Raw genomic sequence first — 11,108 nt, 5'->3', positions numbered from 1 at the left:
ACTGGCCAATTTACTTAAATAATTAGAAGATGGTGGTTACTTAAATAATTATAAGATCTTATATATGCATAAATCTAGTACATGTATTTCTAATTTAATACAGAAATTAGAATTCTAGAAATATTCTTTTCTACTTTATTGCTTTCACTTAAGAAATACCTTCTAGATGATTCCAGAACAGTATTTGGAAATATTCCTCATCTTTGTTTTGCAGTTGCTTAATACTGTATTGTCTATAATTTATGCAAAGAGTTCTTACTGGTCATCATATAGGTGCTGTTAGGAAAATGGCGCAGTTTTATCTATGGCGCTTTCTACACCCTGATTTACATCCTAGGCCCTATCCCCTGCCGCCATTGCTGGGAGCCAGGTGGTCACATGGCCCAACCACCGGTGTCAAGCTCCACCCCCATCCTAATGGGATTCATTCACTGTTCCTGCTTCTCTGCCCACCCTCTGGCAGTTTTAAAAGGACCTGTTCCTGAACACATGCCTCTCTTGGCTCTTCTCTCCTGTTTTCTGCTCTCTCCTGCTTGCTCTCTCTTCCTTTGTCTCTGTTATATATTAATGTTAGCCGTCACAAAACACACCGAACACTGGAGTAAGGGAAAGGGTTTATTGGGGAACACCCAACAGACCGGAGTGAAGGGGTGGCGAAGGGAAAGAGAAAGAAAGTATAAGAGAGAGAGACAGAGAGAAGAGAGACGAGAGGAGGAGAGAAGCCAAGAGAGATCCATCTACGCATGGAGTTTTCTATTATATTTTCCTGGGGTAAACATAATTTTAACCTTGTCATTTGATGCTCCTTATCTTTTAATTCAAGTGAGATTTTGCTAAACTATGTTTCCTTTTTCTAAGAATATTTAATCTCCAATGATTTTCACTGGAGAAGGAGATAGTCACTACAGTCACATGTCAAATATTTTTTCAACTGTGTTCTCCACTAATTTTTTTATTTATTTTGTTTATTTGAAAGATAAAGTTACAGAGGGAGAGGTCTTCCATCCACTGGTTCACTCCCCAGATTGCCACAATGGCTGGAGCTGAGCCGATCTGATCTGATCTGAAGCCAGGAGCCAAGAGCTTCTTCTTGGTCTCCCATGTGGGTGCAGGGGCCCAAGCACTTGGGACATCTTCCCCTACTTTCCCAGGTGCATTAGCAGGGAGCTGGTTTGGGAGTGGAGCAGCTGGGACTAGAACTGCCACTCATATGGGATGCCAGTGCTGCAGGCTGAGGCTTTAACCTGCTGCACAACAGCACTGGCCCTAATTTCCACTACTTTTATCCTGAATTCTCAGCATGTCTTTCTAGGATGATAGCATGTAAATGCATGAGTACCCATAGAAATATGCACATGTGAATCTAAATATACAGACTTTCATTGTAACTACAATGCCCCAAATAAGATTCTGTTGAGAATGGAATGTATCATCTCCATCCAATATGTTGGCAAAAAATAAAGCTTAACAACTTTTGGCTTTGCTGATATATAGGATTTACATAATAAAATTATCTCTATTTATTGAGTGCTGAATATGCTACATATGTGTCATCTGATTTTTATGGACTGTCTTATTATCTCTAATAATATCCATAAATTAATAGTATTATTAGCTCCTTTTTACAAATATGAACACCAAAACATAAAGTTATATGATGGACCCGTGGGAGGGATTCACAATGGTTGAGGCACTGTTCAGATGTCTGCTCACATGTCAGGGTGCATGGCTTGAATCTTGGCCACTCTGCTTTCAATCAAGTTTCACAGAAATGCCTTCCTTGGGAGTCAACAGATGGTGGCTCAAGCAGTTGGGTCCCTAACACCTACAGGGGAGATGTGGATGGGGGTTACAGACTCCTGGCTTTGGCCTGGCCCAGTCTCAGCTATTGTGGACATTTGTGGAGTGAACCAGTTGATAGCAAATCTCTCTCCTTTTTCATTTCTTTTGTTTCAGATAAAAATATAAATAAAAAATACTCAAAGTCACGATTAGTAAGGGATAAGTAGAACTGAACTGAGCTACTTTTGACTTTAAAGACCTTATTATTAAACAAGGAAAAGTGACATGGGTGTATCCGACTGAACATGTTGAGAGGTTAGATCCCTCTAAACTGTTCTACTGTTTGTGAGCTGTTGTCCTACAATATTGGATGTCAAGTGCTCACAAGGCAAAGGTCACACTGGAAGATTCCATCTTTACATCACTGCAGGTGATACACTCACAGATAACCGTTGTCACAGTGTTAGGAGGTGAACTATAAACTGACACTAGAAAACTTTCTTTCAAAACCTCTTAAAAGCTGACATATATATTCATATCAATAAGAATATTTTTCGAGTTAACCATGTGGCAGTTTCTTTCCAAGTGCTTTTAGGGAAAATTAGCCAAAGAAAATTAAAAATTTTTATAAGCCTGGCTGATTTCTGTCTTTTATCTATTACACTCAGGATAGCTCTGGAAGGCTTGAGTGTGCAAGAATCTAACAAAATTTTCTTTTGTTATTCTTAAAATTAATGAGATAGCTTTTTAAAAGAATGATATTAACTTTGTATAAAATACAACATACAAAGATTTTAATGAATAAATTTAGGCAAAGTTATTTGACAATTGCTAAGTGATATGGGAAAGAAGTTACAATTTTTATGAGTTTTAACTAATTTACCCACTTTGTCATATATTATGCCTTATCACAGATTAATCTCACATTCACAGAAAATTTAAGACTTTACCCTAGAATCCACATTCCATTTTCTCAGTCGTCTCATTGCAGTCTTCATGTCTTTGTTCCTCAGTGTGTATATAATTGGGTTCAGGAATGGAGTGACCACAGAATAAAACACAGCAAGGAATTTATCTAACGACTTGATGGGGAATGGCCAGGCATAAATGAAGATACATGGCCCGAAGAACAAAAGAACAGCAGAAATGTGAGCAGTCAAAGTGGACAGAGCTTTGGATGACCTTTCTGAAGGGCGGTGCTGGATGGTCGTTAGGATGATGGTGTAGGAGATGAGTAGGAGAATGAAAGCACACACAGTGAGCACACCACTGTTAGCAATGACCATGATGTCTAGCCGGTAGGTGTCGGTACAAGCGAGTTTGATGACCCTAGGAAGGTCACAATAAAAGCTGTCAATCTCATTAGGACCACAGAAGGGCAAGTTCACTGCAAAGGCCAACTGGCTCACTGAGTGCAAGAAGCCAATTCCCCATGCAGCAGTCACAATGCCAACACATACATTGCTACACATAATTGTATTGTAACGTAGGGGTTTACAAATTGCTACATATCTGTCAAAGGCCATGGCTGTGAGGATCACCAGCTCACTCCCACCAAAGAAGTGAAGGAGAAAGATTTGAGCAAGGCAGCCTTTGAAAGAGATGACCTTGCAGTTCCTAAAGAAGTCCGTAATCATCTTGGGGGCTGTGACTGAAGACAAAGACAGATCAATGAGTGAGAGGTTGGCCAGCAGGAAATACATGGGGGAATGAAGGTGAGAATCAACAGCTACAGTTAGAATGATAAGAAGATTTCCAAGCACAATTCCTACATAGAACACAAAAAAGAACCCAAACAGGAAAATCTGGAGTTCCTGAGAATTGGAGAGTCCCAGAAAAATGAACTCCGTCACCGTGGAGTGATTTGTTTCCCTTACTGATTCATTCCAGGACATGTCCTCCACAGTGACCTTGGGGAAGAGAGTGAGAAAGATGTCAGAATTACACACTGCAGTTCAAAGCCTCAGTTTGAATCATTCTGCTTACTTGTATAAGGAGTTTCTATGGTTTATTACATACAAGCTTTCAAACTGGACAGCCTACATCTATAATTTTATCCCAAACCATTTCCCTGATTGTTTTTTATTGTTGTTATCCAAGTCTTCTCAATGCCTCCACTCATACTAGTCTAAAATATTTATTATTTTTTAAAAAAATATTTATTTGAAAGGCAGTTAGAGAGAGAAGAAGAGACAAAGAGAGAGAGAGAGATCTCCCATGTGCTGGTTCACTCCCAAAATGGCTGCATTGACAAGGGCTTGACCAGGCTGAAGCCAGGAGCCAGGAGCTTTTTCTGGGTCTCCCATGTGGGTGACAGGGTCAAGGAACTTGAACGATCCTCTGCTGTCTTCTCAGGAGCATTAGCAGGAAGCTGGGTTGGTAGTGGAGCAGCCAGGACTCAAATAAGTGCCCATTTGGGATGCCAGTGCTGTGGGTTGCAGCTCAGTCCACTGTGTAGGGCTTGTTTAATTTCTAATAAGATACTATTGCTTATACTACCCTTTCTGCTAGATTAGGTTTATATGACAATCTTTTTTTTTTTTTTTTTGGACAGGCAGAGTGGACAGTAGAGGGAGACAGAGAGAAAGGTCTTCCTTTTTGCCGTTGGTTCACCCTCCAATGGCCGCCACGGTAGGCGCGCTGCGGCCGGCGCACCGCGCTGATCCGATGGTAGGAGCCAGGTGCTTCTCCTGGTCTCCCATGGGGTGCAGGGCCCAAGCACTTGGGCCATCCTCCACTGCACTCCCTGGCCACAGCAGAGAGCTGGCCTGGAAGAGGGGCAACTGGGACAGGATCGGTACCCTGACCCGGTGTGCCGGCGCCGCAAGGCGGAGGATTAGCCTACTGAGCCATGGCGCCGGCCAATATGACAATCTTATATTTCTCTCCTTTTTATTTGAATATCAAAACAGTTTGTAATCTGTAACATGTCTTATGTCATTTGGTGGTATTAAAGTTCTTAGGAGAAACATGCCAAAATGAAATGAAAGATGAAAAATAGAACAAAACAGAATAAAATATCAGAATATAAGATATAAAAATAAGTGGGGATGAAAAATGTGGAATTCAAATGTAGAGTGAGAAAAAGGGAGGAAAATGTAAGGAAGTTTCCATGAGAGAAATGGTAGAGATTTAATAGGAGATAAAGGTAGAAAGCACTTCTGGAATGCTTACACAGGGACTTGTGTTTATTGTGAAAACAATGAAGAGCTTTTGAAGAATTGTTAGCAGTTGTTTAATAAGTTGGCTCTTTCCTCAATGCCAATTCTAAGATGGGGCATTTGAAAGAAAATCCAAGTGATTTGTTTAAGTTCAACAATAGATAATAACTGTAGGTTGTGAGTACATTCATGAGGGTTCGTAAGTGAAGATGCATACTGTATGCTAGTGTGTCTGGGTTAGGGGTTCAAATATGTATTTTTTTACTTTGTAACGGGGTGACCATGGACAAGTCATTTAAATGCTATGTGTCTTATGGTCACATCAACAAAAGATGGGTGATAATAGCACTACTTCCTAGGAATGTTGTAAAATATTGGGTGTTGGCCATGCATATCAATTTCGTTTTTATCTCTACTATAGTAGCATATGATTCCTATCAATTTGTTATACAACATGTACATAAATTTATAGCGCATAGAAAATGGTCAATATATAATAGCTTTCATTAGGTAGTAATAACAGAAAATTTATCAATAGAATGTTGGAGATGAAAAAAGTCATTTCATTGTTTTTGTTCTAAATAATTAGGACCATTGTGAAGACTTGATTTGTAACAGTTACAGCAAACACTGGTTTATCAATATGGGACACGTGGTTTTAGGAGCAGGAGTAAAGCCACAAGGAGGAGAAGTGCAATCATGCTTGTCTGGACGTGCTGAGGTACTGCTTGGGCTTCTGTGTAAGTGCTATCTGTGAAGTAAATGCTGTCCATCCAGCCTACAAGGGTGGACGTGAGTTGAGTCAGCCATTTCAGTGCATACCAAAGAAAGAAGACAAATACAGCTTCAGGAAGTCTGGCAGTGATGTGAAGTAGCAAAGATCTTGAAGGTCAAGCATAGCCAAAAAATAGTTCTATCAGATTAGGTGTAAGAGTTCATGGAAAAGTAAAATATCAAAGAAAGAAATGGAAATTTCTCCTTGGGAAATACCCGGGTTTGCAGAGATACATTTGCCAAGTTGTCTTTAGGAGTAATTCTATGGTTTTTGCCATTTCTTCAATCACAATTATTCTATTGTCCTTAAAAATTATGTTTCCCTCTTCATTACCTTGAATCTCACTCCACTGAAGCACCAAATTACTGTTTTCAAAGTCCCATAAAAATTAAATGATTCTAAATCTTTTTTAAAAATAAAATCTAATAGTGAAATAATTCATGAATACTGATTTTGAATTTCTTCTGCTTAGTACAGTAGTAAATATAGTCATACCAATAGTTTTTGTAATCATTAGCAATACACAGAATAAGATTTCCATTTTTAAGATCATTTTTTTTCTTTATCTATTTGACAGGAGGGATAGAGGGAAAAAAAAGGTTTCCTGTCTGTTGGTTCACTCCCACATGCCTGCAATGGCAAGGGTAGGCCATCTGGAAGCCAGAAGCCTGATCTCAATCCAGGTCTCTCATGTGGGTGGCAGGGACTCAGTGTACTTGAGCTATTGTCTGCATTAGCAGAAAGCTGGTGTCAGAACATGGAGCAGGAATTGAATTCACTGATATGGAACATGGCATCGTGATTGCTAGCCTAAATGACCACCCCTATAGATCATTTCTCATGAACTAATGGTTGACATGTTTATTTAGAATCAAAGTATGCAACTTAGAGTTGACTTTAAGTATTTATTGATATGAGACCATTTCATTTGACTGATAGAACAGGATAAACTTCTTTGAAGATGATGATTGACCTAAGGGTTTGCTCCTAGAGCAAAAATTGTATCTACAAGTAGTAGCAAATAAAAACTTAGGAATGCTATTTTTCAGCAAAAGGAATTTCTTGATAATGTAGTTAAGATATCTCATCTCCTGAGTTTATGCTGCTCAGGTGAAAGTGATAACATGGGATCCTCAGCTATGGGAACTCTTAATGACTAAATCCTTTCAACGGTCTTTTCTGACTTATCAGGAATGATTCTGCTAAGTTTTAAAAATGGCATAAAAATGTTATCAATTCTAAGTTAAATATTAAGTGTGGGCTCATTGAAGGAATTGTCTGGAATCCTGTATACCAGTGGTAGCAACCAAGAGACAGTCACAACTGAAAAAGATCCTTCCCCATGTGCTAATTTAATCTTGTAGTTCAATCATTACAACTCCATTTTTCTTAAATATGTTGTACCCATTTTAAAATAAAAACACCTTATGTTTTTATAAATCATAGTGAAATAGAAGTCTAAGACTTGAGTTCTAGCGAACCACACTTTTGTTTTCTTCTTTTCAGAATGCGTTCATTCAATCAAGGGCTCTCAAAATAGCCACAGCTCTAACAGTATGATTCACATCCTTATTGATATAAATACTCAAAATTATGTTTCATTGTAATTACAGGAAGAAGGCAAGAAGGTGACACGAAAACCATGGATTTTGAGGAAGATGGGACAACAGGACCACTAAACTGAGAGGAAAGAATAGATCCTCCCAGTAGAGCCAGGAGAAGAATTTGACAACTGTTGCTGGTAAAACACTAATAAAAGGAGCCATTACTCCTCACATTAATCCTATTAATAATTTTAAGCCTTTAAGCCAATCCTATAGGATCTTTTATTTTTTCTGAAGATAAATACATATTTGAATTCTGAAAATTGGAGTCCTGTGGATAGAAGCATCTCATGGTCAATAAAATGCCAAAATCTTATTAGTTCTACTAACGAATTTCAATTTCAGTATTCCACCTACCTCCTTCATAACTTGAAGAGATTCAGCAATTTCAGAGATAGTAAAATAGAGATTTCCTTTTATTTGCACTCTCTCACAGCATGACATTTCCAAGAATATAACATTTATATGAATTGCCCTCTAGTCAACCACTTAATTAAGAGCTGGTTATGAAAGTGACCAGATGCAGACGTAGCGATCTTGGAATAGCTGTACTGTGTGTTGAGGACTGAGACTCTTATAGTCTCACAAGTTCTCCCTTGGCCACTAGAGAAAACTCACGGAGTCTTCCTGAGTGAAGGGATGTTGCCACTGTGTCTTTGTCCATTGAATATTTTTATTATCTTCCTGATTCTAGGGATGATTTTTAAAGAAACATAGTAAAACAAGATATACTTACAAAATTGATAGCCAGTTTGGTTTATAATACAGTAAATAATTATGCTTACATTTTTTAAAAGAAGATATCTCAGATCATTAATGTTCCATTTGTGAAGAAAATATAGAAAAAGTACTTTGAATAAGAGGAATAAAATCTCATTTCTTATTACTTATAATTTTGTTTTGTAGCTGTAGTAATCATAAAGTGTTAAAAAGTGAGCTGGGTCTCCACAATTAGTTTCCTAAATCTTCAAGAGTTACATCCAAGTAGTGTCTGTGTTTCTTGACCACCAGGCTAAGTTTTATTTGAAAGACATCTATCATCTTCTTTGTCCTAAGTACCCTATCATAAGTGCAGGTATGTTAAGTAAGGTTTTGAGATCTCAGCTGGGTTATCTTCTTCTATGAAATAATTCTCTTCAAATACTTTTAGAATTGTAGATGCTTTTTTTTTTTTTACAGTGTATCAAGAAAAACATTGAGGAAGACTTCAAGGGTAATAGAGTTGCCATATTAAAAAATTGAAACTTAAGAGGCCGGCGCTGCGGCTCACTAGGCTAATCCTCTGCCTTGCAGTGCCGGCACACCGGGTTCTAGTCCCGGTCGGGGCGCCGGATTCTGTCCTGGTTGCCCCTCTTCCAGGCCAGCTCTCTGCTGTGGCCCGGGAGTGCAGTGGAGGATGGCCCAAGTCCTTGGGCCCTGCACCCCATGGGAGACCAGGAGAAGCACCTGGCTCCTGCCATCGCGGCTGTTGGAGGGTGAACCAACGGCAAAGGAAGACCTTTCTCTCTGTCTCTCTCTCACTGTCCACTCTGCCTGTCAAAAAATTAAAAAAAGAAAAAAGAAAAAAGAAACTTAAGAGAGTGGCACAGTGGTTAAGTCACTAGTTAGGATGCCTGAGTCCCACATCTGAGCTCCAGAAGTTGAGTCTTGGCTCATGTTCCTGATTCTAATGTTCCTGTTAATGCAGACTCTGAGAAGCAGCAGTGAGAGCCTAAGTGGCTGGGTCCTTCACCTGTTTGGGAATTCCTGTCTCCTGGCTTGAGCCTGGCCTAGTCCAGGCCACTGTGGGCATTTGGGGGAGTGAATTTGTAGGTGAGAGCTCTTGTTCTCTTTGCCTTTCACTATGTCTTTTAAATAAATATAATTTTAAAAAAAGTAGAGCATACACACATTTTGCATAATGCAAAATTTTTGTGTGTATTTGTAAAGTAACATTGTATACGGCACATTAATAATCAGTTTGAAACAATGGGTAAGATTTGGAATATAGTGTTGCTCTTATTGTTTATCTAAAAGTATGATTAGTATGAGAATCCTTTCTTTCTTTATTTTAATGTCTGCTGTTTTATAAGCCTGTATTTTATCCATTGGATCCACATAATTTCTATAAGAAATATTTATTACTCTCAGTGATGCCTATTATCAGTATAAAGATACTGCCAAATAAAATGAAATCATAAATATAGTTATACAAATATGACATAATCACATTAAAATAAATATAATCATTGATGGTAAATACAATTTAGATCGGCAACTTAGAACTACATAACACTTTCTTAGGTTGAATAAAAACTGCTGCAACTCTACCTGAAATGAAATTCTTGAATATCTCCTTTTCTGCAAATTTCTGTTTTTTTTTTTTTAAGGCAATGATATTATTTACATAGTCTAATGTATTCCTGGTAGTGATGGGCCCATGAAATTCATTCGGAGCTCTTGTTAGAGAAATCTGTCATGTCATCTCCATAGAACTTGTAACTTGCTGACTCAGCCTTCTCATTGCCAACTTCATATCTTTGTTCCTTAAAGTATAGATGGCAGGATTTAAGACAGGGGTAACAACAAAGTCCACAATGGCAAAAAATTTATCCAATGACTTAGTAGGGAAAGGCCAAACATAGAGAAACATGCATGGAGCAAAAAACAACACCACTACAGTGATGTGAGCAGACAAAGTAAAGAACGCTTTGGATAAATCATTGGAAGAATTTTGTCTGACAGTGACCAGAATAAAAATATACGATACAATTAGGAGAAAGAAAGTACCCATAGAGATGAAGCCGCTATTGGCAGTGACCACGAATTCTAGCCTATAAGTGTCCATGCATGCAAGTTTAATAACTCTTGGAAAATCACAATAAAAACTTCCCACATTGTTAGGGCCACAGAAGGGTAAATTTATAACAAAAACAAACTGAGACACAGCATGAATTACCCCAATAACCCAAGCAGTTACTATCAAGAGCACACACATTTTGGGATTCATAATAGTTAGATAGTAAAGAGGCTTGCAAATTGCTGTGTATCTGTCATATGCCATGGCTATGAGAAGCAGCATCTCAACTCCTCCCATGACATGAATAAAGAACATTTGTATCATGCAGTTACGGAAGGAGATGACTGTACAATCACTAAGAATATCAGAGATAATCCTAGGAACTGTGGTGGAGGAAAGACCCACGTCAATGAGTGACAGGTTGGCCAGTAGGATGTACATGGGTGAGTGTAAGTGAGGGTCCAAGACAACTGTGAGCACAATGAGAAGATTTCCTAGGATAATTCCCACAAAGAACAGTAACAGGAAGAGAAAAAGGACAAGCCTTGCTCCCAAGGATTGTGCAAGTCCCAGCAGCACAAATTCAGTTACCACAGTGTCGTTTACTTGGTCCATTGACTTGGAAAGAAGGGAAGACTGACGTGATCTGAAAGACAAGGAAAGAAACAGTTTAGAGGCACTGAAAATGATTTATTAAATGCTGACGATTTGAAATTTATCATTAACAATTATTTCATTTATTTCAGAGTTGACTATTACAAAATATTAGAAGCAGAGTTATAAAAGATTTATGTAGGACAGAGAGCACTGCATTCAAAACACTTTTGTTTGCTTAAATGCATGAACTTATGAGACAAGTTAGGAAGTTAGAAAAGAATGCATAAAATAAACTCAAAGAATTAAGGTGGACATTAAGGATAAAGATTAAAAACAAAAACAAATGAATATAGGATGTCAAAACTGGAAGACTGTGTATGAGCATATAAAAATGATTTTCAAAACATTAT

General features: G+C 38.2%; 2 protein-coding genes across 2 annotated transcripts; both read right to left on the bottom strand.

The window, feature by feature from the left end:
• Nucleotides 1–2,720: 2,720 nt before the first annotated feature.
• LOC133770542 (olfactory receptor 4F4-like) lies at nucleotides 2,721–7,766 on the bottom strand. Its single transcript, XM_062206620.1, has 2 exons — nucleotides 7,680–7,766; nucleotides 2,721–3,692 (listed from the first exon to the last, which is right to left on the bottom strand). Exons 1-2 carry the CDS (start codon nucleotides 7,764–7,766, stop codon nucleotides 2,721–2,723), a joined length of 1,059 nt encoding a protein of 352 aa, XP_062062604.1.
• Nucleotides 7,767–9,777: 2,011 nt separating this feature from the next.
• On the bottom strand, nucleotides 9,778–10,725 carry LOC133769509 (olfactory receptor 4F6-like). Its single transcript, XM_062204723.1, has one exon. The coding sequence runs from the start codon at nucleotides 10,714–10,716 to the stop codon at nucleotides 9,778–9,780; it is 939 nt and encodes a 312-aa protein (XP_062060707.1). The 5' UTR covers nucleotides 10,717–10,725.
• Between the last annotated feature and the right edge of the window lie 383 nt (nucleotides 10,726–11,108).

Source organism: Lepus europaeus, chromosome 11, assembly GCF_033115175.1.
Source record: "Lepus europaeus isolate LE1 chromosome 11, mLepTim1.pri, whole genome shotgun sequence".
Lineage (NCBI taxonomy): Eukaryota > Metazoa > Chordata > Mammalia > Lagomorpha > Leporidae > Lepus > Lepus europaeus.
This window is presented reverse-complemented; position numbering and strand designations above follow the sequence as displayed.